General features: G+C 53.1%; 2 protein-coding genes across 2 annotated transcripts in view; one reads left to right on the top strand and one right to left on the bottom strand.

Annotated features, from left to right (window-relative positions):
* ITPR3 (inositol 1,4,5-trisphosphate receptor type 3) overlaps window positions 1-17,234 on the top strand; it is a 31,160-nt gene extending 13,926 nt beyond the window's left edge. The window contains exons 30-53 of the mRNA XM_030465462.1: window positions 1,839-2,023; window positions 2,129-2,277; window positions 2,520-2,628; window positions 2,936-3,026; window positions 3,227-3,396; window positions 4,262-4,436; window positions 4,518-4,702; window positions 5,022-5,222; window positions 5,808-5,918; window positions 6,824-6,919; window positions 7,182-7,283; window positions 7,486-7,572; window positions 8,269-8,379; window positions 8,843-9,035; window positions 9,871-9,996; window positions 10,479-10,651; window positions 10,754-10,918; window positions 11,379-11,574; window positions 12,169-12,264; window positions 12,724-12,848; window positions 13,123-13,288; window positions 13,981-14,141; window positions 14,989-15,150; window positions 16,340-17,234. Coding sequence (XP_030321322.1) covers window positions 1,839-2,023; window positions 2,129-2,277; window positions 2,520-2,628; window positions 2,936-3,026; window positions 3,227-3,396; window positions 4,262-4,436; window positions 4,518-4,702; window positions 5,022-5,222; window positions 5,808-5,918; window positions 6,824-6,919; window positions 7,182-7,283; window positions 7,486-7,572; window positions 8,269-8,379; window positions 8,843-9,035; window positions 9,871-9,996; window positions 10,479-10,651; window positions 10,754-10,918; window positions 11,379-11,574; window positions 12,169-12,264; window positions 12,724-12,848; window positions 13,123-13,288; window positions 13,981-14,141; window positions 14,989-15,150; window positions 16,340-16,408 — 3,404 coding nt within the window. The 3' untranslated portion in view covers window positions 16,409-17,234. The remainder of the gene's footprint in view (window positions 1-1,838; window positions 2,024-2,128; window positions 2,278-2,519; window positions 2,629-2,935; window positions 3,027-3,226; window positions 3,397-4,261; window positions 4,437-4,517; window positions 4,703-5,021; window positions 5,223-5,807; window positions 5,919-6,823; window positions 6,920-7,181; window positions 7,284-7,485; window positions 7,573-8,268; window positions 8,380-8,842; window positions 9,036-9,870; window positions 9,997-10,478; window positions 10,652-10,753; window positions 10,919-11,378; window positions 11,575-12,168; window positions 12,265-12,723; window positions 12,849-13,122; window positions 13,289-13,980; window positions 14,142-14,988; window positions 15,151-16,339) is intronic.
* A 985-nt stretch (window positions 17,235-18,219) lies between these two features.
* On the bottom strand, window positions 18,220-22,840 carry LOC103533662 (ubiquinol-cytochrome-c reductase complex assembly factor 2). Its single transcript, XM_030465502.1, has 4 exons — window positions 22,662-22,840; window positions 19,406-19,480; window positions 19,060-19,129; window positions 18,220-18,400 (listed from the first exon to the last, which is right to left on the bottom strand). The coding sequence occupies exons 1-4, from the start codon at window positions 22,797-22,799 to the stop codon at window positions 18,306-18,308; spliced, it is 378 nt and encodes a 125-aa protein (XP_030321362.1). The 5' UTR covers window positions 22,800-22,840; the 3' UTR covers window positions 18,220-18,305.
* Window positions 22,841-26,754: the final 3,914 nt, after the last annotated feature.

Below are 26,754 nucleotides of genomic sequence, written 5' to 3'. Positions count from 1 at the left end.
CTGGCTCAGGAACAGCGTGGCCAGCAGGTCCAGGGAAGGGATTCTGCCCCTGTGCTCAGCTCTGGGGAGGCCACAGCTTGAGTCCTGTGTCCAGTTCTGGGCCCCTCAGCCCCTCAGGAAGGAGCTTGAGGTGCTGGAGCAGGTGCAGAGAAGAGCAAGGAGGCTGTGAAGGGATCCAGCAGAATTGCTGTGAGGAAGGGCTGAGGGAGCTGGGGGTGTTGAGGCTGGAGAAGAGGAGGCTCAGGGGAGACCTCATCACTCTCTGCAACTCCCTGAAAGGAGGTTGGAGCCAGGGGGGGGTTGGGCTCTTTTCCCAGGCAACTCTCAGCAAGACAAGAGGGCAGGGTCTCAAGTTGTGCCAGGGGAGGTTTAGGTTGGAGATCAGAAAGAATTTCTTTCTGGAGAGGGTGATCAGGCATTGGAATGGGCTGCCCAGGGAAGTAGTGGATTCTCCGTGTCTGGAGATCTTTCCAAAGAGCCTGGATGTGGCACTGAGTGCCATGGGCTGGGAACCACGGGGGGAGTGGATCAAGGGTTGGACTTGATGAGCTCTGAGCTCCCTTCCAACCCAGCTGATTCTATGAGTCTATGATTCTAAGGGTTGGACTCAATGACTTTTCCAACCCAGCTGATGGATTCTGTGGTTCTCTGCTCCAGCAGCAAGCAGGAACCATGGTACCCACTGTGGGTCTGGGCAGGGCGAGAAGGTTCTGGCTGGGAGCAGGGAGGTTCAGCTCCAGGAATGAGGCTGATGTCTTTATTTTGAGCTATGTCTCCAGGGTGGCCTGGGGCAACCAAAGCTTGAGCTTGGTTGGGAGATCCCTGCTGGGTATCCCTGTTAGTAAAGGGCCTGGAAAAAAAGCCACCAGTGATGTGGTTTTCCCTCGGAGCTGCCAGTGATGGTGGTTTTCCCTCAAAGCCACCCATTCCTGGTGGTTTGTCCTCAGCAGGACTTTGCCCTCAGCCTTTGCCCATGGGTGCCTGGCTCAGGCCAAGGGTTGTTAGCACTGAGTCACTGTGTGGAAAGGATTGCTCGGTGGTTACACACTGGGTGGGGATTTCCTACTCACGAAGTCTCCATGCTGGCCCTTCCCAACCCAAAACTGGAGGTGGTGGTGCCTCTTTCCATCCCACATCAGGCTAGGGAAGTTTGGGGCCAGGTTGTGGTGGGGATGGATGGAAACGCTCCACCCCTTGCTAGCCTGGAGGACTTCACTCTTGGAGCTGACCCAAAATTTCTTTGCTGCAAATTTAAGGCTGGTGAAAGGGTGCCCAGCCTCAGCTTGAGTCCAGTTCTGGGCCCCTCAGCTCAGGAAGGAGATTGAGGTGCTGGAGCAGGTCCAGAGAAGAGCAAGGAGGCTGTGAAGGGATCCAGCAGAATTCCTGTGAGGAAGGGCTAAGGGAGCTGGGGGTGTTGAGGCTGGAGAAGAGGAGGCTCAGGGGAGACCTCATCACTCTCTGCAACTCCCTGAAAGGAGGTTGGAGCCAGGGGGGGGTCGGGCTCTGCTCCATCAGTCAGGCAAGAGGCCGTGGGCTTAAGCTCTGCCAGGGGAGGGTTAGGTTGGATATGAGGAAAAAACTCATTACAGAGAGGGTGATCAGGCATTGGAATGGGCTGCCCAGGGAAGTAGTGGATTCTCCGTGTCTGGAGATCTTTCCAAAGAGCCTGGATGTGGCACTGAGTGCCATGGGCTGGGAACCACGGGGGGAGTGGATCAAGGGTTGGATTTGATGATCTCTGAGGTCCTTTCCAACCCAAATGATTCTGTGGGGTAGGACCCAGGCAATGGGTGGGCTGCAGCATGGCTGTCCCCCAACCCTGTCTCCATCTCCTGCAGCCAAGAGCCGCTCCATCGCGCTGCCCATGGACCTGGATGCCCACGTCAGCTCCTTGCTCAACAGCAGCTCCACCAGCAGCGTGCAGAGGAACACATCCAACTACAAGACAGCCACCCGGACCTTCCCCCGTGTCTCCACCACCCCCAACCAGTGGGACTACAAGAACATCATAGAGAAGCTGCAGGTGCAACGTTGGGGCAGGGACCGAGAGCAGGAACAGGGTCCCACTCCCGTGCTCCTGTCTCCCAGGCAAACCTCGGGTCCTAAAGGTTGGTGCTGTGGTTTGTAGGACATCATCAACGCCCTGGAGGATCGTTTGAAACCTCTGGTGGAGGCTGAGCTGTCTGTCCTGGTGGATGTCCTGCACCGACCCGAGCTGCTCTTCATGGAGGGGACTGAGGCGTTTCAGCGCTGCGAGAGCGGAGGGTTCCTGTCCAAGTGAGGATGCTGGGCTTGGCAGGGTTTGCTGGCATGGGGGCTGGTGACCTTCAGCCTTGGTGGGTTGTACAGCCTGGTGTGTGCCTGCAGGCTGGAGGGCTGGCAGGGGTGGTTGGTTGTCCCTTGTCCCTCTCAGCTTGGTGACAGTGGCTCTGCTGTGTGCCAGGCTGGAGGGCTGGCAGGGGTGGTTGGTTGTCCCTTGTCCCTCTCAGCTGGGTGACAGTGGCTCTGCTGTGTGCCAGGCTGGTGCAGCACACCAAGGATCTCATGGAGACAGAGGAGAAGCTGTGCATCAAGGTGCTGAGGACTCTGCAGCAGATGCTGGTGAAGAGGAACAAGTATGGTGAGAGGGTGAGCACCATGGTCCCCTGGCACATCTTCAGGCATTGGAATGGGCTGCCCAGGGAAGGGGTGGATTCTCCGTGTCTGGAGATATTTCCAAAGAGCCTGGATGTGGCACTGAGTGCCATGGGCTGGGAACCACGGGGGGAGTGGATCAAGGGTTGGACTTGATGAGCTCTGAGGTCCCTTCCAACCCAGCCAATTCTGTGATTCAGCCCTGCTCCTCAGTCTCTGCAGCCCACAGGTGCTCAGCCTCCTTCCTCTCTGGTGCTGGTGTTGGGAGGGAGACGTTGTTGATGTTTATTTGTCTTGGCAGGGCAACCTGCTGAGGAAAATGCTGATGAACAATTACCTGCAGAACAAGAGGTCCAGCTCCAAAGGAGAGATGGCAGATGCTGCTGGGGGGGGTGAGTGCCCCTCTCCTCCACCTTCCCAGTCTCACCTCAAATATCCACCTCCATTGGAACTGGTCCCTGTGTCCCCACCTCCATGGGAGTAAGGGTTTGGGGAGGTGAAGGGCTGGGGTAGTGATGTCCCTGGCAGTGATGTAGCTGTGCTGACCTGCCCCACAGCAGCATCATCCATCCCTGTGTGTCCTCTCCTGCAGGTCAAGACCAGGACTGGTCTGCTATTGCTGCTGTCCAGTGTCGCCTGGACCGAGAAGGAGCCACCAAGCTGGTGGCTGACCTCATCATGAACACCAAGAATGAGAAGATCTTCCAAGAGAGCATCCTGCTGGCCATCCGGCTCCTGGATGGAGGCAACACCGAGATCCAGGTGCTGAGCGGGGTGGGCACCACCCCAGTGGGGTCTGCTGGGTGCTGTGTAAAACCATCCCAGCACTAGGGGGGAGGGCAGTCCTGGCTTGGTCCTTGGGCAGCAGAATTTTCCAAAAGTTTCCTTGTGTGTGTTTTTGGTGGCCACCCAGAGGAGAATCTGCAGGAATTCATCTGGTTCCAGCTGGGTGCTGCAGAAGGGGCAGGTGGGGGGGGGATGTTTTTGGTGTTATCCTGATGCCCTCTGCTGGGGGTTGCTGAAGAGGCTCAGGGATGCAGCTGCTGGGTCAGAACGTGTGGGTTCTCCTGAATCCCTCATCCCAGGGGAGCTGCCAGTCCTGGCTTGGTCCTTGGGCAGCAGGATTTTCCAAAAATGTCCTTGTGTGTGTTTGGTGACCATCCGGAGGAGAATCTGCAGGAATCCATCTGGTTCTGAGTGCTCCAGCTGGGTGGTGCCAAAGGGGCAGGTGGGGGGGGGATGTTTTTGGTGTTATCCTGATGCCCTCTGCTGGGGGTTGCTGAAGAGGCTCAGGGATGCAGCTGCAGGGTCAGAACTCGTGGGTTCTCCCGAATCCCTCATCCCAGGGAAGCTGCCAAACTCTACAAGCACAACCCAGTCAGGTTCCACACCTGGAGCTGCTCTGTTCCTCAGTCTGCTAAAGGAGAGCAGAGCAGCAGGGGACAATCCCCCCCACCTTGGTAAATCCAGGAGGACTGGGATGTCCAGGGAAGCTGCATGGAAAAAGACCTGTTGGCCAAGTTATCTTGAGTGCTGGAGGCTCCCACATCAGGCAGGGACAGTTTTGAAAGGGGATTTATTTTCCTGTGCTGGAAATCTGACCACCTCTTGTCCTCCCTCCTCCCAGAAATCCTTTTACAACCTGATGACCAGCGACAAGAAGTCTGAGAAGTTCTTCAAGGTTTTGCATGACCGCATGAAGAAGGCTCAGCAGGAGACCAAGTCCACGGTCTCTGTCAACATGAGTGACATTGGGAACAAACCTCGTGAGGACAAAGATGAACCTGAGCCTGCCCCCAAAGGTAGGGGGCCGGGTCCCTTTGGTAGGACCCAGGTGTCTCATTGGGTCACCCCATGCTAATGAGGTTGGGTTGCTCCCCCAGGACGAGGAGAAACCTTCCTGCTGCCTGGGACCCCCACCCGCTGCCCCATGGCCGGGGGGTTTGGGAAGGGCCACGACCCTGGGGAGCAGGGGCAGAACAATGAAATGGGGGTGACAGTCCTGATCATGGAGCCAATCCTGAGATTCCTGCAACTGCTCTGTGAGAACCACAACAGGGACCTGCAGGTGGGTTAATGGGGGGGTTCTGGGCTCAGGGCAGAAGCTGCAGGGCTGGGGTGTAAGGGGGAGGTTGGGCTCTGCCTGAGTTTGCTCTAAAAAAGGCACTACCCCAGCTGCCGTGCCTCAGTTTCCCCACCTGCATGTGCATCTCCATTCTGGTGGTGGGGAAGGAGCAAGGAGCCCTTCGTGGTGTGACTGTCTCACTGCTCTTGGTGCTCTGAACATTCCCAGTGTGGCTCCAGCCCAATTCTCCACCAAACAGCAGCCAGTGGGGAGGTGGAGATGGGGACAGCTCAGCCCCATCACTGCATCCTTTGCTCCACAGAACTTCCTGCGGTGCCAGAACAACAAAACCAACTACAACCTGGTGTGTGAGACCCTCCAGTTCCTTGACATCATGTGTGGCAGCACCACAGGGGGGCTGGGGCTGCTGGGGCTTTACATCAATGAGTACAACGTGGCCCTCATCACCCAGACCCTGGAGACCCTCACTGAGTACTGCCAAGGGCCCTGCCACGAGAACCAGGTCTGGGGAGGGGATCTGGGGAGGTCCTGGTGGGGTTGGGGGGGTTTGATGTTCGTCAGGGGAGGGGTGAGGTGTGGGAAAGCAGCAGAGACAGAGCCTCTGGGTGGCAGGGGGTGAATGGGAGCAGAATGTGGGTGCTGGGGTGCAGAGGGATGCTGTCTGGGGCATCAGGATCCTTCTGGTTGGACAAGAATTTTAAGGTCAGTGAGCCCAAGCATTAATCCAACCCTACTGCATCCAGAGCTAATCCCTGTCTCTCAGCCCCACAGCTCCATGGCTTTTAAACCCCTCCAGGGATGGTGATTCAGCCAGCCTGGCCCAGGGTTTCATCACCTTTTCAAGGAAGAAGTTTCTTCTGATGTCCAATCTAACCCTCCCCAGGTGCAACCTGAGGCTGTTTCCTCTTGTCCTGTCCCTTCTTGCTGGAGAGAGGAGCCCAACAACCCCCTTGCTAAATGAAAATAAGGGTTAAATAATCATGATGGAGATGGAGCTGTGGGGCAGGGCACTGCTTTGGACCTGGGCTGTGTTGGAAGGAAGGATTGGCAGCATCCATGGCATAACCCATCTGTGTTGCTCCTCCAGAGCTGCATCGTGACCCACGAATCCAACGGGATCGACATCATCACAGCCCTCATCCTCAATGACATCAGTCCCCTCTGCAAGTACCGCATGGACCTGGTCCTGCAGCTGAAGGTGAGCAGAGCCTGGGGCTGGGGGGATGTGGGGAAAGAGCACTGGGTGAGGGGATTGGATTGAGAGGAAGCTGAAGAGGAGCCAGCAGTGTGCCCAGGTGGCCAAGAAGGCCAATGGCATCCTGGGCTGGCTCAGGAACAGCGTGGCCAGCAGGTCCAGGGAAGGGATTCTGCCCCTGTGCTCAGCTCTGGGGAGGCCACAGCTTGAGTCCTGTGTCCAGTTCTGGGCCCCTCAGCCCCTCAGGAAGGAGCTTGAGGTGCTGGAGCAGGTCCAGAGAAGAGCAAGGAGGCTGTGAAGGGATCCAGCAGAATTCCTGTGAGGAAGGGCTGAGGGAGCTGGGGGTGTTGAGGCTGGAGAAGAGGAGGCTCAGGGGAGACCTCATCACTCTCTGCAACTCCCTGAAAGGAGGTTGGAGCCAGGGGGGGGTTGGGCTCTTTTCCCAGGCAACTCTCAGCAAGACAAGAGGGCAGGGTCTCAAGTTGTGCCAGGGGAGGTTTAGGTTGGAGATTGGAAAGAATTTCTTTCTGGAGAGGGTGATCAGGCATTGGAATGGGCTGCCCAGGGAAGTAGTGGATTCTCCGTGTCTGGAGATCTTTCCAAAGAGCCTGGATGTGGCACTGAGTGCCATGGGCTGGGAACCATGGGGGGAGTGGATCAAGGGTTGGACTTGATGATCTCTGAGGTCCTTTCCAACCCAAATGATCCTGGGCTTGTTGGCATGGCCATGGAGTGTGCTGCATGTGGCAGGCATCAGGCAAGGGGTTGGTGGGACAGGGCTGGTGCATCTCCACCAGGAGAAGCTCTGGCACAGGAAAGTTGCAGCTGAGCAGGGCCCAGGACAGTTTCTGCCCAACCTGGGCAGAGAGAGGGCACAAGTCCCCTCAGCAAGACCTTCTCCTCCCCAGGACAATGCCTCCAAGCTCCTCTTGGCCCTCATGGAGAGCAGACACGACAGTGAAAACGCTGAACGTATCCTCATCAGCCTCCGCCCACAGGAACTGGTAAGGGCTGAGGGCAAAACCCCCCCAGCCTTGTCCTGGTCAGTCCCCAGCCTCCTTCATCCTGCCTGGTACTGGGCCTCTGCTTTGCATTCCTGGTTCTGCTCTGCAACCCAAGCAGCATCTCAGCTGGTGCCATAACCCTGCTCCCACCTCCTCCCGCAGCATCCTCATCCCAGGGCTTTCTCGGAGCCATTCCAGGAGGATGTGGGAAGGCCATGGGAGATGGGGAGATGCAGCTCACTCTCCTTGTGATGCCTGGCAGGTGGATGTGATCAAGAAGGCTTATCTGCAGGAGGAGGAGTGTGAAAATGCTGAGGTTTCCCCCCGGGAAGTCGGCCACAACATTTATATCCTGGCGCTGCAGGTAGAGTCACTCTGGTGACACCAGGTCCCTTCCAGACTGGGCTCCCAAGCACCAATTTTGCACTTTTTTTTTTTTTTTCCTCAATATTTCCATTTTCTCCAAGCCTGGCTGCTTGGGGAGGGGTGGCTGGGACCTGGGCTTCTTGGCTTCCTTGGAGAAGCCACCATGGCTGCTGACCCTGCTGTCCCTGTCCCTTCTCCAGCTGTCCCGACACAACAAATCTCTGCAGCAGCTCCTGAAGCCTGTGAAGAGGATCCAGGAGGAGGAGGAGGAAGGCATCTCATCCATGGTATGGAGAGAGCTCAGGAAAAAAGGCAGAGCCTCCCCCCAAGCCCACCCCCAACCCTGACCACAGGAGTTGTGTCTCCCACCCTCCCTGAGCTCCCCCCTGGCTTCTCTTGGTTAAGATTTGATGAGTTTGGGGATACCCCGGGGGGAAAAAGATGGAAAAAAAAAAAGGAAAGGAAAAAGGAAGGAAAAAAAAGAAGGAAAAAAACCCCAAAATATGTGTCAGTGTTCTTGTAGCCAAAACTAGAAGCCCAAAGCTGTGTGCATCAGGCTGTATTTGTGGGGCTCAGCTGTAGGGTGACATCCAGCAGGGACAGGTTGGTGGCCCTGAGGGGGTCGTGCTGGTACTTGTTTTTTCCCTTCCACTTCAGGAAAAGGAAAGACTGAGTCTTTGGCTGCCATTTCTTGCCTGTGTGCCTTAGATCCCAAATGAGATTCAGCAGGAATAATATTTCCCTGGGCTTTAATAGGCATTGATTTGTAATTTGTGGATTAGCAGCATTTGGGTGTAATTATTGCAGGAAATGGAACGTCTGTCACCACCGAGATGGCTCAGAGCCCTTTAGGAAACTTAAACTCATTTGTTTTTCCCTGAAACCTCCTCAGCTCTTCTTGCTTTTGAGGAACTCTGTTACCAGGGCAGAGTTAGACCTGGCTGAGCCCCATCCTCATCCTCTCTCCCTTTCCTGCATCCCAGCTCAGCCTCAACAACAAACAACTGACACAGATGCTGAAATCCACAGCCCCAGTCCAGGAAGAAGAGGAGGATCCCCTGGCATATTATGAGAAACACACATCCCAAATCGAGGCAAGACCTGGGGTTTGGCTCTTGGGTTGCCAGGCTGCTCGTGGGTGGTGGAGCCCAAGGGTGCTCTGGCTGCCTCCTGCCCCGTGACCTTGCACTGGGAGCCTTCCCATTCCTGTGCTGGTGAGAAGCAGATGAACCACGGGCTCTGGAGAGAGCTGGAGGTGTTGGCAGAGCCCACGGGGAGCTCACCCTCCAGATTTTTCCTTTTTCTCCCCATCAGCAGCTGGGATGCAGCTGATCTGGCAGCTCTTTGCCAGCTGGGATCTCCTGGCAGCTGAACCAGTGCTCCCAGTTGCCCGCTTTGCTGAGACCATATGTAGGATTCTAGCCAAGTGGCCTGTGATGGTTGAAATCTTATGGAGTGGGAGGGAAGAGGGGAAGGCACAGCTGGGTGTAGGAAAGAGGAAAACCAAAAGCTGGCAGAAGGGGGGATCTGAAGGCTCCTTCCCTTCCCTTCCCCCAGATCGTGCGCCTGGACCGCAGCATGGAGCAAATCATCTTCCCTGTGCCTGGAATCTGTGAATTCCTCACCAAGGAGACCAAGTACAGGCTCTTCACCACCACGGAGCAGGACGAGCAAGGCAGCAAAGTCAGTGATTTCTTTGACCAGTCCTCCTTCCTCCACAACGAGATGGAATGGCAGAAAAAACTGCGGAGTAAGAGCAAACCTTCCTGACGGGCGGGTGCTTGGAGCAGCTCCTCCTGGGACAAAGGGGAGCTGGGAAGGGCTGCAAACCCTGGGAAATCAAATCTCCAAGCTCCTTGTGCCCCAGCATGACCCCCTTGGAAGTTTGCAGGGTGTGGAGGTTAATCAGGAGCTCAGGGATGTGTTTGTCCCATACCTGGCAGTGCAGTTCCTGGGATGAGACCTGGAGGTGTTTTCCCCTGGAAAATCCTCTCTTCCTTTTGTTTCCAGTTGCTGTATCCCAAGCCAGATTTTAACAGCTACATATGGGGAATGAAACTTGTTTCTCTGCATCCTGCAGACCTGCTTAGGTGCTTTCAGGGCTGCACTGGAATGGAAATCCTTGAACTAACAGGAGCTCACTAAAAGTCCCACTGTAAACACTGTGCTGCAGCTCTGAAAACACCTGCAAATCCTGTCAAAACGGGCTGAGGAATTCAGCAGGAAACAAGTTCCCAGTGGGGATGGGAAATTGCTGGCTGGGTCTCTCTGGGACCAAACACCAGTGCTGGAAACACTGTGGCTGTGAAGGACACCAGGGTGGTGGGAGGTGGGGAGGAGAACAGAGCTGATATGAGTGCAAGGTGCCAGAGCAGCCCAAAAAGCCCAGAAATCTTGTAATGTTTTGAACTTGCACTCAATTCCAGCAGATAAGGAGGGAGTTCTGTTAATGTTTTAAAGACAATGGTCCCTCTGAGCCTGGAAGCTGAGCTGAGCTGAGCACTTTGGATGGCTGGGAGGGCAGAACCTTCCCTGGTTGGCACAAGGTTGGCTGAGATTTGTGTGTCTGCCTCCTCTCCCCCCAGGCATGCCCCTGATGTACTGGTTCTCCCGCAGAATGACACTCTGGGGGAGCATTTCCTTCAACCTGGCTGTCTTCATCAACATAATCATTGCTTTCTTCTACCCCTATGTTGAAGCCACTTCCATGGGTAAGTGTCCCAGTAGCTGATGCTCATCAAGGTGGAAGAAAAACCAGACCTCTGTGTGCAGGAAAAGCACTCCCTTTGCCTGCAGCCCCTCACCCTTTTGCCTCCCCAAGTCCTTTCTGATGGTCAAAGGCAGGAATTGAGGCAAGATGGGAGTTGCCAGCCCTCCCACTGCTTCCTCCTAAAGAAAAGTCTCTTCTCCCTTTCTGTGAAATGGGGGGAGCAGTGACAGCAATCACAGCAGCTGCCAGGCAGAGCCACCACCAGGTACAGTGGCTTGGGGACCTCAGATAAAAGATGTCAGGAAGGTGGCAGTAGGATGCAGTAAGAAGCAGATGGCACTCAGACCACCCCAGTCAATCCCAGTCCTTGCAGTGCAGTGTAAACTCCTCTCTGCTGACCATCACATCAGGTTTTCCAGGCAGCAGCTCAGTGTCCCACGGGCAGCTCCTGCCTTTCCATGCCTGTGGATCTTCTCTCCCCAGGAGTCCTGGATTCCCCACTGATCTCTGTGCTTTTCTGGATTCTGATCTGCTTCTCCATCATGGCCCTGTTCACCAAGCGTTACGGTGTCCGACCCCTCCTGGTGGCCCTGATCCTCAGGTCCATTTATTACCTGGGGATTGGGCTGACTCTGAACATATTGGGAGCTCTCAATGTAAGTTCTCCAGAAAAAAAAAAAAAACCCCAGGAGGCTTTTTTGTGCAGTCCCAAAAGGGCAGCAAACCCCAATCCCTCCCGTTTTCTCCTCATTCCCCAGCTGACCAACAAGATTGTCTTCGTGGTGAGCTTCGTGGGCAACCGTGGGACCTTCATCCGAGGTTACAAAGCCATGATCATGGATGTGGAATTTCTCTACCACGTTGGCTACATCGTGACCAGTGTCCTGGGGCTCTTTGTGCACGAACTCTTCTACAGCATCCTGGTACAGTAAATGCCTGGGGTCTGGAGGGTCTGCCCTGTTAGAAGCTAAAAGGTTCCTGTGCCACCTTCCAGGGTGATGAGAGCAGTGAGAGCAGCTCCCTCTGCTCTAAATCTTGGTGTGGGTTGATCCTCCTGCCTTCCGACAGTGTCTATTACTGTCCCTCTCCTGCTCTTTTCCTATCTCTCTCTTTCTAATCTCTGCTGTGCACTTTATCTGGGTCAGCTGGGAGACAACGTGAGCTGGGGAGGGCAGGGGCAGGGTGGATGTGTCCTATTCTTGGCTCTCCTGCTAAGTCCCTTCCTTCTTCTCCGCTTCCCTCCGGGAAACTTCAAATGCTTTCTTGTGAAAGTGAGTCAAGGTCTGCTGGAGTGATCCAAGAATAAAGAGGGGATGTAGGTAGGCCAGGCTTAACCAAGAAAAGCCACCCCACGGCCTTTCTTTTGCTCCTGGGTCCTTCCAGCTCTTTGATTTGATCTACCGGGAGGAGACCTTGTTTAACGTCATCAAAAGCGTCACCCGGAACGGGCGCTCCATCCTCCTGACAGCCCTCCTGGCTCTCATCCTTGTCTACCTCTTCTCCATCGTGGGCTTCCTTTTCCTGAAGGATGACTTCATCCTGGAGGTGGATCGCCTGCCAGACAGCACAGCAAGCCAAGGTTGGGCCTTCAGCCCTTGTGTTTGGGGGGAGAGGGGTCAGGATGAGGCAAGGGGGAACCTGCTGGAGTTTGAGCATCCCGTGAGGAGCTTCCCACTTCCCAGAGATCCATGGCTGTGTCTGTGATGATCACATCAGGGGGGTTACAGCCTCAAAAAGCTCTTGGTAGCTTTGGGGTTGGGGTGGGGGGAGAAGACACCTGCCTGGGCAGCCCTGCTGGGGTTGGGCTGGGTTGGGGAAAGCAGGAGGGCAGCTCCAGGTGAAGCTTGAGGTCTTGCTGGGACATAATCAAAAGATTCAAAGCCTGGGAAATCCTAGGGAAATGCAAAGCAAATGTTTTAAAGCTCCAAAAGCTTTTTGAAGCTTGAAAAAGCAACAAAAATTGGCCACAGCAATAGACTAATCACTTAAAACTTGTTTATGGCCCTATATACCAACATGGCATTAAAACCTTTATCCTTCAGCTATGCAATAACCCCCACAGAACCTTCTCTTCCTACAAGAAGAAGAACTTGCAGAGCACCTGTGACAGCAGCCAGGAGCTTTCTAAGGCAAGCTGATGCTCTGACCAGGCTGTGGTTTCTTTTTCTTGCAGATGACCCCTTGGGGATGCAAAGGAACATGGAGACCTTCATGGAGTCATGCAGTGGGGACAAAATCAGCTGCTCTGCTGTGCCCACTGCCTTGGAAAGTAAGTCAGCTCCTTAGAAAGGTCAAGTCCATCCCTGGCAGAGTAGGTTGGCTGGCTGGTTTATCAGTGAGTTCAGATAAAATCCTACAATAATGTTGCAAAAATTAGAAAATCATAATAAAAAAAAAACCACCACTGTTTTCTGGCATATATTAGGCAAGAGGCCTGCAAATTTTGCACTGACCCTGGCATCAAAACATGTTGATGTAGGTTCAGTTTAGTGCTAAAAGAAGTGGGAGCTTCAGGAGTGCTCAGCCAAACACCTCCAGAGCAAGAGTCAAGCTGGGGATGCTGCTGAGAGAGGTTCCTGGTGGGGAGATCCACGAGGAGCATCTGCTCCCAGATCTGCCACTGCCTCACTGCAGCAAGAGTCAGCCCACAGCTCTGGATGCTCTGCAAGGGTCTGGTCTGTCTGTGCTCTGGGTTTTTGGGTTTGATTTCTCCCCTCTGGCCCTGCAGAACCAGAGGCTGACCCGTGGGAACGTGCCTGTGACACGCTGCTCATGTGCATTGTCACCGTCCTCAACCACGGCCTGAGGAATGGAGGGGGTGTGGGGGACATCCTGAGGAAGCCATCCAAGGATGTGAGTTTGGGCACCCCCTTTTCTGCTGCTCAATCCTGCTGTGTTCACCACCCTGCAGCTGCCCTCCCTCCCTTCCTCCCTCCCTTGGGAACTGTGACACTTCCAGCTCTGTCCCCACCACTCTCCTTGGGGGTTTTCCTCTTCTCTTTATTCTGGAGTTCCTCCTCACTTGGTACCCTCAGCCCATGGGCCATGAGACAAAGCAGTGGCCAGAGGAGAGGTGGCCACGTTGTTTGTCCATTTTTTTATTTTTTGTCCATTTTGTCCATTCCAGGAATCCTTGTTTCCTGCTCGGGTCGTCTACGACCTCCTCTTCTTCTTCATTGTCATCATCATTGTCCTTAATCTCATCTTTGGGGTCATTATTGACACTTTTGCTGATCTGAGGAGTGAGAAGCAAAAGAAGGAAGAGATCCTGAAGACCACCTGCTTCATCTGTGGTGAGTTCTGGAGCTTTTGGGAGCTCCCCAGGAGCTTTTCCTCCTTTCTAAGGCTGAGGGATGGGAAATCATCTCAGCTGCTTTCTGGTTTTCATTTGTTTCACAGCAAAACTGCAATCTGTTTAACCCAGGGGGTACTGCAGGGTGAGGGGGCTTAAACAAGGACACAAACTGAGAGGGGAAATGCTCTGTGGTGTTCCTCACCTTTTGTTAATGAGGGGTTTATACCAAACCCCCACACACAGAGTTCTTATCTCTGTGCATCTGTCACTCCTGAGACCATCTCTTAATATCAAAAACACTGTATTACCATGGAAATAAACTGCAGAAAATGTTGTGGGATGCTTCCAGGCACCGGATGGCATCCAAAGGAAGGGACAGCCCCAATAAGTCAGGCTGCTTTTTGCCTTAAAAGATCCACTGGGTCCATTTCATGCTTTTTGCTACTTCAGCAGGAAGCAGAGCTGGTAGTACTCAAAATAGAAGCCTCCTCAATACCCAGCTGGGTTATTTTCCCCTCATTTTGGATGCTTGTTGTGTGCTAAATGCCAACTAATTATTAAAAGTACTTCTTGAAAAATCACACCTGGGAGAGGATGCAATTATCTGCGCTTCCTCTCCCATTTGTTTGCTTGCTCACACCTCCTCCTCCCCTCCCCATCTCCTCCCTCCTCTCTTATTGCCTCGCCCAGGACTGGAAAGGGACAAGTTTGACAACAAGACCGTGTCCTTTGAGGAGCACATTAAATATGAGCACAACATGTGGAACTACTTGTACTTCATAGTGCTGGTGAGAGTGAAGAACAAGACGGATTACACCGGGCCAGAGAGTTACGTGGCACAGATGATCAAGGTACCTGACCCCTCAGGCCAGCAACCTGCCTATCCCTGGGGGAATAATTGAGAATAAAAGGCCTTGCTAAAGGAAAAAGAGTTTTGAGAAGAAATATTTAACAATGTTGTTCCTTCTTAGCTAGTTCTTGCCCCTTGGCAGCCTCAGCCAAGCCCCTGTTGTCTGTTTGATGTGTCCAAGGGTTGAGCTGAGGGCAGAACCAAGCAGGAGGGGAGTGGGACTTGAAGGGGATTGTAAGGCAAGAAAGGAGGGAAAGGAAATGGAGAAAAAAACATTTGGAGCCCAGAAGGCTGTCAGAAAAAAACCCAAACCCAAAACAAAACTAGAAATGGAGCATTCATGGAAAGGCTTCCAAGATACCAAAAAGGCTTTGAGAATTTTTAACCCTAAGCAGAGGCAGGCTTGCTGTTAAATATTTGAGAATAAAAGGCCTTGCTAAAGGAAAAAGAGTTTTGAGAAGAAATATTTAACAATGTTGTTCCTTCTTAACTGGTTCTTGCCCCTTGGCAGCCTCAGCCAAGCCCCCCTTGTCTGTCTGATGTGTCCAAGGATTGAGCTGAGGGCAGAACCAAGCAGGAGGGGAGTGGGATATGAAGGGGATTGTAAGGCAAGAAAGGAGGGAAAGGAAATGGAGAAAAAAACATTTGGAGCCCAGAAGGCTGTCAGAAAAAAACAAAACCCAAAACAAAGCTAGAAATGGAGCATTCATGGAAAGGCTTCCAAGATACCAAAAAGGCTTTGAGAATTTTTAACCCTAAGCAGAGGCAGGCTTGCTGCTAACTCCTACCCCTTCTCCTCCCACCTCCTCACCCCCTCCAACTCCCATTCTCCCTGCTTGCCTTTCCAGAACAAGAACCTGGACTGGTTCCCCCGGATGCGAGCCATGTCCCTGGTCAGCAATGAAGGGGAAGGGGAACAGAACGAGATCCGGAATCTTCAGGACAAACTCAACACCACGATGAAGCTGGTGTCCCACCTCACCTCCCAGCTGAATGAGCTGAAGGAACAGGTACTCAATGCTGTCCCCAAAAGAGAAATGCTTGAGAAACAGCTGAGTAGAACCCTGCTGTCCTCACCAAACACTAACTGCAAGGAGCAGGAAGCAGAACCAGCACAACTCGCAGATGACACCAAGCTGGAGGGAGTGTGGATCAGCTGGAAGGCAGGAGGGCTCTGCAGAGGGACCTGGACAGACTGGAGAGTTGGGATGATCCCAATGGGATGAGGTTCAACATTCCAAGTGCCGGGTCCTGCACTTTGGCCACAACAACCCCATGGGGAGCTCCAGGCTGGGCACAGAGTGGCAGAAAGGGAGCTGGGAGTCTGGATTGCCAGGAAGCTGAAGAGGAGCCAGCAGTGTGCCCAGGTGGCCAAGAAGGCCAGTGGCATCCTGGGCTGGCTCAGGAACAGCGTGGCCAGCAGGTCCAGGGAAGGGATTCTGCCCCTGTGCTCATCCCTGGGGAGGCCACAGCTTGAGTCCTGTGTCCAGTTCTGGGCCCCTCAGCCCCTCAGGAAGGAGCTTGAGGTGCTGGAGCAGGTCCAGAGAAGAGCAAGGAGGCTGTGAAGGGATCCAGCAGAATTCCTGTGAGGAAGGGCTGAGAGAGCTGGGGGTGTTGAGGCTGGAGAAGAGGAGGCTCAGGGGAGACCTCATCACTCTCTGCAACTCCCTGAAAGGAGGTTGGAGCCAGGGGGGGGGTTGGGCTCTTTTCCCAGGCAACTCTCAGCAAGACAAGAGGGCAGGGTCTCAAGTTGTGCCAGGGGAGGTTTAGGTTGGAGATGAGAAAGAATTTCTTTCTGGAGAGGGTGATCAGGCATTGGAATGGGCTGCCCAGGGAAGTAGTGGATTCTCCGTGTCTGGAGATCTTTCCAAAGAGCCTGGATGTGGCACTGAGTGCCATGGGCTGGGAACCACGGGGGGAGTGGATCAAGGGTTGGACTTGATGAGCTCTGAGGTCCCTTCCAACCCAGCCAATTCTGTGATTCTATGAACTTCAGACACAAAGAGCTCCTGGGTTTGTTTTTTTTTGGGGGGGGGGGTCAGGGACACCTGGGACAGCTTTTTGCTCCTTCCTCCTCAGCTCGAATCCAGCTCCCAGTGTTTCCTGGCAGATGCTTTAGGCAGCCTGGTTAGAGGAGCACATCAGTGACCTGAGGCAGCCTGGTTCCCTCCCTCACCCCTCTCCTTGTTTGCCCTCCAGATGACAGAGCAGAGGAAGCGCAGGCAAAGGATGGGATTTGTGGATGTCCAGAACTCCATCAACCACTGAGCTGGAGAAGGAGCTGGAGAAGAAGCCTCAGCAGCTTCACCCACTGAGGGACAAGGAGGCTTCTCCCTGGATTCCACCCCTGGCCGTGGCTGCTGGAGCAGGAGGGACCAGGCAGAAGGGTTTCCCAGGCACCATTTTCCCTAGAGAGCTTGTAAGCAATTGAGGAACCAGGGATTGGCCAGGATTCCTCCAAATACCTGGGACCCACAAGTTACTCCAATGCCCTTGTAGGAAGATAAAATTATACAGGACTTTTTATTCCTCATTGCAATCACTCTTCTTCTTTGGCAAACGGGGAGGGGTTTATCTTCATCTCCATGGCCTCCACCTCGGGTGTGGTGTCACTAGATGTAGGGCTGCAATATTTAACTTATTCCAAGAGTGGCACCAGTACACCTGGATCTTTGCAAGCCACCCATTCCATCTGCTCTACCTGCCCCGTGCTGATCCCTCTCCATTTAAAGAATTCTGTTCATCACTGGGGTGCAGGAAAGAGGAGCTAAACTCCAGGAGATGGATTTAATTTAACTCAGCAGGTGAGGATGAGGAGCTGAGCTTGTGCTAGTGTGAACTTTTCACCTTCTGGGGGCCAAGGATATCTGGGCAGTAGTGGTAGGAGGCTGCAGGTTTACAGGAGTTCACTGTGAAGGGGTGTCCTGTGTTTTAGTTTCATCTCTGGTATAATGTTTTACTTTTTTTTGTTGGGTTTTTTTTGTTTGTTTGTCTGTTTTGTTGGGTTGTTTTTTGGTTTATTTTTTGTTGTTGTTACTTAAGAACTAAAGTGTAAATTGCCTTAACTAAATTAAACCCAAAATCATGTTATAATAAAAACTTAAACGTGGTAGAGAAAGCCCCCTGGCTCTGCACTCTGTGTACAAGGGGGGGGTTGGAAATAAAAATACAGAGCACACCAAAGCCCCAGGGAGCTCCACAACCCAACAGCCCCAGCTCCAAAACACTAAAACCCACCACACTGCTCCAGTCAGAAGCTTCAGGAGAATGCTGGAACCCCCCCCTCAACTCCAGCCTTCTTTTCTGAAGCTCTGGATTAGAGCCTGCTGCAAGGTTTCCAAGTCTCTCACCACTTCCCAGGAGAATCCTGCCTATGGAACACTAAAATACAGGCAAAGGAGCAGGTGCTGGTGCCTGGAGCCAAACTGTGTTCTTAGACACTCATCCTTCCCCAGCCAAGCAGTGCTCTCCCACCTCCAGCCCTCTGCCTCCCAAGAACAGGCACTGCTGCCAGCATTAAAAAGCAATAAAAAGAGGCCCCAACAATAATCACACTGGAAACTTGGTTATGGTCCTAGGTACCAAGTCATGAAAACATCTTTATCCCTCAGCTCTGCAGTAACCCACCCAGAACCTTCTCTCCAGGCTGAGGGAAAGCATTGGATTGAAATCTCAATTAAATTCTTACCCTCCCCACTGTCCCCCTGGCAAACTCACCCTCAGCTCTCCCCTGTTGTCTTCTCAAAAGGCAAAAATCTCCAAATAATGGCATTATTCAAGGTTTCCCTCACTTTCCCCATCACCACAGTCATGCCCAGCCACAGTTTTCACTGTTACCTTCACAAGGAAATTTAAAGTTAATTCAGTTGTTCCCCCTTCCTGCTTGTTCCATCTCTTGGAACACAAAGGATCTGCTCCAACACCACAAAGTTCTTTCTTCTCCCCCACACTGCTCTCAAAAGGTCACAAATGTCTAAAGCTGCAGCCTGGATTTTCCAGGAAACCAAAAAAAAAAAGAAGGGGACAATACAAGTGGAAGGAGAAAGGTGTAGGTCAGAACACCAAAACACTTCCTCTTACTAAGAGGAAGAAATGGTTTTATTAATCATGGCAGCACAGGAGTGCTTCAGGAGTATGTACAGAGGGGAACCTGAGGGTCAGGCTGTCACTGTGAATCCTCTTCAGGCTTCTTGGCAGAAAACTTTTCTCTCAGTTTTTTCCAGGGCCCTTTTTTCATGTTTTCCATCTGTTTCAGAATGTCTGTGAGAGGAGAAAGAGTGAGATGGGGAAAGAGGAAGAGAAGCTGGGGAATGAAAACCCTTTGTCAAGCTTTGCCTCACATAAATTATCCTTTTTCTGACTTTACAACTTAATGAATTTCTATTCCAGGGCCTGAAGCAAATTTGTTTTCCCTTCCAATCAGTTGTGCAGAGTCCCTTATCCCTCACAACTGATATTCAGTTTCCATGCAGTCAAAGTTAGGAACTGGAGCAGAACAAAACTGCTCTGGCTTCCTGCACTGCCCTTAATAAATGAACTGGCTGAGAATATTTGTGCATCCTGGACCCTGTTTTCTCTCAAACTCTGATACAAAAGGAAAAATACAGCAGGGAATTTGAACATGGTGTTACAGAAGCTGAGAATTTGGGGCACGAGGCAGCAAATGGGTTTCCTCCAGCTCAAAGAGCCCTTGCAAAGCCTCTGATGGTTCAAAATCCAGTTGACTTTACACCCTGGTGGATTACTGAAGATTTCCTCAATTATTCCTGAACTTCCTCCTGATTAAACATCCTGCTTTCCTTGCTGTCCTCTCCTTGGGTCACAGGGATTCAGCAGAAGTGATGTCACAACCACCACCAGGCCTGCAGTGCCCTTTTTATCTGCTGCAGCACTCCTCACACCCAGCACTGAGCTCCTACCTGTGGACAGGATCATCTTGCAGTCTTCCACTGTCACTCCTGTGAAGTTTGTGTCTTTCAGGCGTGGGTACTTCACCAGGAAGAAAATAATTTGGGGAAAAAGAGAGAGGGGGAAAAGATGTTCCTTGGAATGCATGAGAACAGCTAAAAACACCACCACAGAGCAGCCTGGCAAGCAAACCTTACAGAATTCCATTTATCCACCCCAAAAGCTCTCAGCTGCATCATGACCCAGGAGGTTTTGCCAAAGGGAGAGCTGCACCCCCCTGAGCACCCTTTGTTTGCCTGCCAGGACCTTCCCAGGAATCCCAGTGGGATGAGGGAGCTGAGTGCTGCCAGAACTCACCTTGTTCTTGTAGTAGTTGGTGTGGATCCTCACCAAACTCTCATACATTTGGTCACAGGTCTCAGGGTCAGCAATCTGGAAAGGAATCAAAGTATCACAGGGTTTAAAACCCCCACACCAAAAAAAAAAACCTAAAAGATTTGAGGGCTGTGAGGAGGTCAAGCTCAGGTGGCCTCTCCTGCTCTTTTTATTTTTATTTTCCCCTCCATCTGCTTGGTCTCAAATTAAAAGGAGGTGTGGGATTTTCCTTAAATTCTGTTCTAAACCCATCTGACAGAGCAGTTGTGAAGATCCAAAACACTGCTGGACACTTCCCTTCTGGTGTTTATCAGCCACTGATGTGAAATCTGGAAGAATTCCAGCTCCAAGGCCACTTCTGCCCCCTGTTTTATCCTAAAAAGTTTAGGATTTGAGTTTAGTTTTATCCTAAAGCCCCAGAGAGGATAACATCCTAGGCCTGAAAGTCAAAAAGCTCCCAGTGCAGGCTGAGAAGAGTTTATAACTGATGAGGAAAAAGCAGCAGATTTAAAGAAAAAAAATAAAAATCTGCTTTCTAGTTTGGTCTAGGAAGTTGGAAAGCTTTTGCTAATGCCCCAACCTCTGTCAGGAGCCTCAGAGTTGAGTCTGCCCTGCAGAGCCATCACCTGGGGTTTTATTTCTGAGCAGTGGGACCCAACTGGAGCAGAATTTGGGCCCTGCTGCTCCAGATCAACCAGAAAGGAGTGAAATGGATGCAGAGTGCCAGCCAGCAGGATGAGGAGAGCTGGACAGGGACACAGGGCAGGGGACACCTCCTCTGCACCAGCCACAGAAACCCAGGGAAAGCTTCTCCTGATTCCAGGAGAGAGGACGTGGGGACAGAAGGACTGTCAAGAGTCAGGGGATCTGCAGCTTCACCATTTCCAGTGTCCCAGCTCATGGTTTGGTCATGGCAGCAGGAACAGCCACTCCCTGCCTTGCAGGAGCAGAATTCCTCCCCACAGACACCCTGGGAAAAGCAGGAAATCTGATCCCAGGGGTTTCAAACAGCCACGAGGCTGAGAAAAGTCTCCTTTAGGGCTCTAACCCTTCCCTCCTGTGCCTTTCCCTTTGCTCCAGACAAACTGATCCCAGTGCTGCAGGCATCAATTTGGATTTCCAGGCTGAGTGGCAGCTCTGGGATTGTGCAGCCAAATGGTGCAGCAGATTCAGCTGAATTGAGCAGACAAAAAAAGCAATAAGCAGCTTCAGAAATGCCTGCTGCTGACTCTTCTGGTGTCCAATAGGGAATCAGGTGCCTGTAACAAGCTCTTGAGGTCACAAATGCATATCTGGAACAATGGGTTTTCTGCTCAGAAAGGGCACGTTTGCATCCCACAGCTGCACCTCTCCAAGCCTGGAAAAAAATCCAGCAGCCCAAGCCAAGCAGCACCAAAGCCTGAACTCCAACACTCTCACAGCTGCAGCTGGGACCCCATTTTACAACCACTGCACCTCACCAGGGCTGTGGCCCCCCTCATGGCCCAGCAGAGGCAGCACAACACCCTCAGCAGCTCCAGCCCTGCAGACCCACGAGTTTGTGGGTCCAGAGCTGCAGGAATCATAGAATGGGCTGGGTTGGAAGGGAGCTCAGAGCTCATCAAGTCCAACCCTTGATCCACTCCCCCCGTGGTTCCCAGCCCATGGCACTCAGTGCCACATCCAGGCTCTTTGGAAAGATCTCCAGACACGGAGAATCCACTCCTTCCCTGGGCAGCCCATTCCAATGCCTGATCACCCTCTCCAGAAAGAAATTCTTTCTCATCTCCAACCTAAACCTCCCCTGGCACAACTTGAGACCCTGCCCTCTTGTCTTGCTGAGAGTTGCCTGGGAAAAGAGCCCAACCCCCCCTGGCTCCAACCTCCTTTCAGGGAGTTGCAGAGAGTGATGAGGTCTCCCCTGAGCCTCCTCTTCTCCAGCCTCAACACCCCCAGCTCCCTCAGCCCTTCCTCACAGCAATTCTGCTGGATCCCTTCACAGCCTCCTTGCTCTTCTCTGGACCTGCTCCAGCACCTCAAGCTCCTTCCTGAGGGGCTGAGGGGCCCAGAACTGGACACAGGACTCGAGGTGTGGGGCTCTGCAGAGCACCTGAAGGGTGGGAGCCTCTGGCAGGCACTGCAGCTTCTCCTGGGCCAGCAACAGGGGATGTGGCTGCTGGGGAGGGGTTTAAAGGGCTGGGCTGGAGCCTGAAGGAACCAGGAGGGCTCTGAGGGACCCGAGGGGGCACACAGGGAGGGACCTAAGGGGGCCCAGAGGGGAGCTCTGCAGGGTTCCTGAGGGACCCAGGAGAAGGGATCTGGGGGGCTCCTGAGGGCACCTGTGGGAAAGGATCTGGGGGGTCCTGAGGGGACCTAGGGGGGGCTGTGCAGAGTTCCTGAGGGAACCAACTGGGAAGGATCCACAGGGTTCCTGAGAGACCTAGGGGGAGGAATCTGGGGGGTTCCTTAGGGATCTGGGGGGCTCCTGAAGGACCCAAGGGGGGCTCTGCAGGGTTCCTGAGAAGACCCAGGGGGAAGGATATGAGGGGCTCCTGAGGGAACCAACTGGGAAGGATCTGTGGGGTTCCTGAGGGACCCGGGGGGAAGGATGTGAGGGGTTCCTGAGGGGACCCAGGTGGGGGCTCTGCAGGTTCCTGAGGGGACCAACTGGGAAGAATCTGTGGGTTCCTGAGGGACCTGGGGGCAAGGGTCTGTGAGGTGCCTGAGGGACCTTAGGGAAAGGATCTGTAGGGTTCCTTTGGGGACCAAGGGGGGGCTGTACAGGGTTCCTGAGAGGACCAACTGGGAAGGACCCACGGGGTTCCTGAGGGGACTCAGGGAGAAGTATCTGTGGGGTTCCTGGGGGACCCAGGGGGGGCTCTGCAGGGTTCCTGAGGGGACCGAGGGGCAAGGATCTGTGGGATTCCTGAGGAGACTCAGGGGGGGGCTCCGGGGGGTTCCTGAGGGGACCTGGTGAAAGCTCTGCGGGGTTCCTAAAGAGACCGGGGCAGGGGGGGCAGCCCCGTTACATGGCGGTGCCCTCAACCCCCACCTTCTCCTCAGGAGTAACAAGAGGAGGTCCCCATACCACCAACCCCACCCTGTCCGCACCCAACCGAGCCCAGACACCGCCCTCAAACCCCTCCAGAGCCTCTCAGGGAGAAGGCGCCAGCTCGGCCCAGGCCCCGCCTCACCCCCCCCCCTCCCCAGTCCCGTTCCCGCATCTTTCCGCCGCGGCGTTGTCCCCCTCGGGTCTCACCTGCGTGTTCTCCCCCTCCCGGAACGCCTGTGCCACCCGCTGCCGCAGGAAAACTCCCAAATCCCGCTGCCGTTTCGTCTCCTCCACCGGCCACTCCTCACACAGCTTCAGGAACCTCCGGTACCTGGTGGCCGCCATGGCGGGCCCTGCCCGGCGTCACGTGACCCACGGAGGCCGAGAGGGGCCCAAAAACGGCAGCGCATGTGCGGGGCGGAGCCAGAAATGGGATGGGGAGGAGGGGAGGGATATGGGGAATGTGCCTTAGGGCAGCACCCCAGGGATAGCAACCACAGGGTGGGGCTGGGGGGCCCTGAGAGGCTGATCCATCCATCCATCCATCCATCCATCCCTCCCTCCCTCCCTCCCTCCCTCCCTCCCTCCATCCATCCATCCATAGTATCACAGAATCAAAGAACTGGCTGGGTTGGAAGGGACCTCAGAGCTCATCAAGTCCAACCCTTGATCCACTTCCCCCGTGGTTCCCAGCCCATGGCACTCAGTGCCACATCCAGGCTCTTTGGAAAGATCTCCAGACACGGAGAATCCACTACTTCCCTGGGCAGCCCATTCCAATGCCTGATCACCCTCTCCAGAAAGAAATTCTTTCTCATCTCCAACCTAAACCTCCCCTGGCACAACTTGAGACCCTGCCCTCTTGTCTTGCTGAGAGTTGCCTGGGAAAAGAGCCCAACCCCCCCTGGCTCCAACCTCCTTTCAGGGAGTTGCAGAGAGTGATGAGGTCTCCCCTGAGCCTCCTCTTCTCCAGCCTCAACACCCCCAGCTCCCTCAGCCCTTCCTCACAGCAATTCTGCTGGATCCCTTCACAGCCTCCTTGCTCTTCTCTGGACCTGCTCCAGCACCTCAATCTCCTTCCTGAGGGGCTGAGGGGCCCAGAACTGGACACAGTTCTTCTCCATCCATCCCTCCCTCCATTCCTTCCTCCACCTGGGTTGCTGTGGGTGAGGGCTGAGGACGGTGCTGAGGATGGTGTGGGAGTAAAAGGATTAAGAGTGAGAAAAATCCCAATTTGATCAGGTTTGGGGCATTTGTGGGATGGGATCCGAGCCTTGGGATGTGTTTAGGGTGGAGCTAAGCCAGCACAGAGGATCCTGAGAGGTGGAAACTGAATTCAAGGCCAGGTTGGAAGGAACCTTGGAGCACCCAAACCTTTCTGTGATGCTGTGAAATTTCTGCTTGGTGGTTTTATAGCATTTTTGTGTGTGTGTTGCTTATGTTTGTTTGGTTTTTTCCTTTCTTTTTTTAAATTTTATTCTGGCTGCACAATGTGTGCATGATTTGGGATTAAAGCAACGCTGAAGGTGTTTCCCTGTAGTAGCTGGTAATTAGAATACCACACTACACCCCCACTGGTGAATAATGCTGAATAAATATTTCAAATCATAAATAAATATTTCAAACCATGAATAAATATTTCCAACACGAGCTTGGATGCAGCTGTAGAGTTGGGAGTGGTGAATATGAAGCAGAAAGAACCCATCACGTATTCTGTGTGGTTTCTCCTTGGTTGCTATTTTGTAGGGAAGAATTTTTTTTTTTAATTATTATTATTATTGTATGCAAGCCCTGAAAAGACTCAGCTGCCCAACACCCCCTTCTGCAGAGCAGAAATCAAGAGAAATCTCTCTTTTTCAGCAGCTCTTGGCACCCCAGGTGAAGAACAGAGATTTGGGACCAGAAAGATCATCCTGGGGGCAATCACACAGCACCTGCAGGATGGATGGACAGGGGATCAGCCCCAGCCAGCTCGGGGTGAGGAAGGGCAGGTCCTGTCTGACCAACCTGAGCTCCTTTTATCATCAGGTAAAAGGATGAGGGGAAGCCTGTGGTCTGCCTGGACTTCAGCAAGGCCTTTGACACCTTCTCCCACAGCATCCTCCTGAAAAACCTGTCAGCCCATGGATCAGCCAGGAGCACTCTGTGCTGGGTCAGGAACTGCTGGAACGGGCCCAGAGAGTGGTGCTGAACGGGGCTGCAGCAAAATGGCGGCTGTGGTGTCCAAAATGGCGGCTGTGGTGTCCCCCAGGGATCAGTGCTGGGCCCAGTGCTGTTCAAGATCTTTAGTGATGATTTAGATGAGGGGATTGAGTCCATCATCAGCAAATTGCAGATGACACCAAGCTGGGGGGAGTGTGGATCAGCTGGAAGGCAGGAGGGCTCTGCAGAGGGACCTGGACAGACTGGAGAGTTGGGATGATCCCAAGGGGATGAGGTTCAACATTCCAAGTGCCGGGTCCTGCACTTTGGCCACAACAACCCCATGGGGAGCTCCAGGCTGGGCACAGAGTGGCAGAAAGGGAGCTGGGAGTCTGGATTGCCAGGAAGCTGAAGAGGAGCCAGCAGTGTGCCCAGGTGGCCAAGAAGGCCAATGGCATCCTGGGCTGGCTCAGGAACAGCGTGGCCAGCAGGTCCAGGGAAGGGATTCTGCCCCTGTGCTCAGCTCTGGGGAGGCCACAGCTTGAGTCCTGTGTCCAGTTCTGGGCCCCTCAGCCCCTCAGGAAGGAGCTTGAGGTGCTGGAGCAGGTCCAGAGAAGAGCAAGGAGGCTGTGAAGGGATCCAGCAGAATTGCTGTGAGGAAGGGCTGAGGGAGCTGGGGGTGTTGAGGCTGGAGAAGAGGAGGCTCAGGGGAGACCTCATCACTCTCTGCAACTCCCTGAAAGGAGGTTGGAGCCAGGGGGGGTTGGGCTCTTTTCCCAGGCAACTCTCAGCAAGACAAGAGGGCAGGGTCTCAAGTTGTGCCAGGGGAGGTTTAGGTTGGAGATGAGAAAGAATTTCTTTCTGGAGAGGGTGATCAGGCATTGGAATGGGCTGCCCAGGGAAGTAGTGGATTCTCCGTGTCTGGAGATCTTTCCAAAGAGCCTGGATGTGGCACTGAGTGCCATGGGCTGGGAACCACGGGGGGAGTGGATCAAGGGTTGGACTTGATGAGCTCTGAGCTCCCTTCCAACCCAGCCAGTTCTAGGATTCTGTGATTCTAAAGGAGCAAAGTTCCCAAGGACTCCCCTGCATTCCCTGGGGATTGGGCAGGGGGAGCAGCCTGGCCTGGCCCCTTCCTTTCCCAGAGCATCCAAGGGATTTTATTCCTTCAGAGTTGCAGATCCCAGGCCAGGCAGAATCCAAGAAAAAGCTCCCTTACCACTGGTTTCTGGCTCTTTTCAAACCTGAAAGTCCTGGTTTGCTTTTCCCCACCTCAAGTCTGTGGGGTTGGCTGCTGGCTCAGTGCTCTTCTTGGTAAGCAAATGGTTAAAAACTTGTTAATTAATTAATTAATTGGGGGCTGTGCTCACCAGGTTGCTGGGGTTTTTTTCTTTTTTCTTTTTTCCTTTTTTTTTGTTTTTTGTTTGTTTTCTGGGTTTTTCGGGTTTTTTTTTAATATCTTTTTTTGTTTGTTTTTCTTTTTCGTTTGGTTTGGGTTTTTTGGTTGATTGGTTGGTTTGGGGGTTTTTGGTTTGTTTTTGTTTTTTTCATTTTTTTGGGGTGGTTTTTTTTGGCTGTGCTTTTTGGTTTGTTTTTGTTTTTTTATTTTTTAAATTTTTTTGTTTTCTTTTTTGTTTGGTTTGTGTTTTTTGGTTGGTTTGGGGGGGTTTTTTGTTTGTTTTTGGGTTTTGGGGTTTTTTTTTTTCTTTTCCTTTTTGTTTGCTTGTGGTTTTTTTGTTTGTTTCTTTATTTTTGACTTTTTAATTATTTTTTTCCCCAAGAGGAGCTGGGATGCCCTGCTGCTGAGGAGCTCTGGCTGTTTGGTCCCTTCCTCCTCCTTCCCCTTCCCCCTTTAGACTTTCAGCAGTGCTGGGGATGCTGAGATTCCTCTGGGTGAATCCCAGGATGGGATTTTTAAAGCTGATCTGATCCCAGCTCCCTGCAATGGGCAGGAACATCTTGGCAGAGCCAAACACTTGGACTATTTGTGGCATTTATTTTTTTTTTTAGCATCCTGCTGCCATTCAGAGAGACTTGGACAGGCTGGAGAGTTGGGCAGGGAGAAACATGATGAAATTCAACAAGGGGAAGTGTAGAGTTTTGCATTTGGGGAAGAACAACACGATGGCCCAGTATAGGTTGGGGGCTGACCTGCTGG

The sequence above is a fragment of the Calypte anna genome, chromosome 26, assembly GCF_003957555.1.
Source record: "Calypte anna isolate BGI_N300 chromosome 26, bCalAnn1_v1.p, whole genome shotgun sequence".
NCBI classification, from domain to species: domain Eukaryota; kingdom Metazoa; phylum Chordata; class Aves; order Apodiformes; family Trochilidae; genus Calypte; species Calypte anna.
This window is presented reverse-complemented; position numbering and strand designations above follow the sequence as displayed.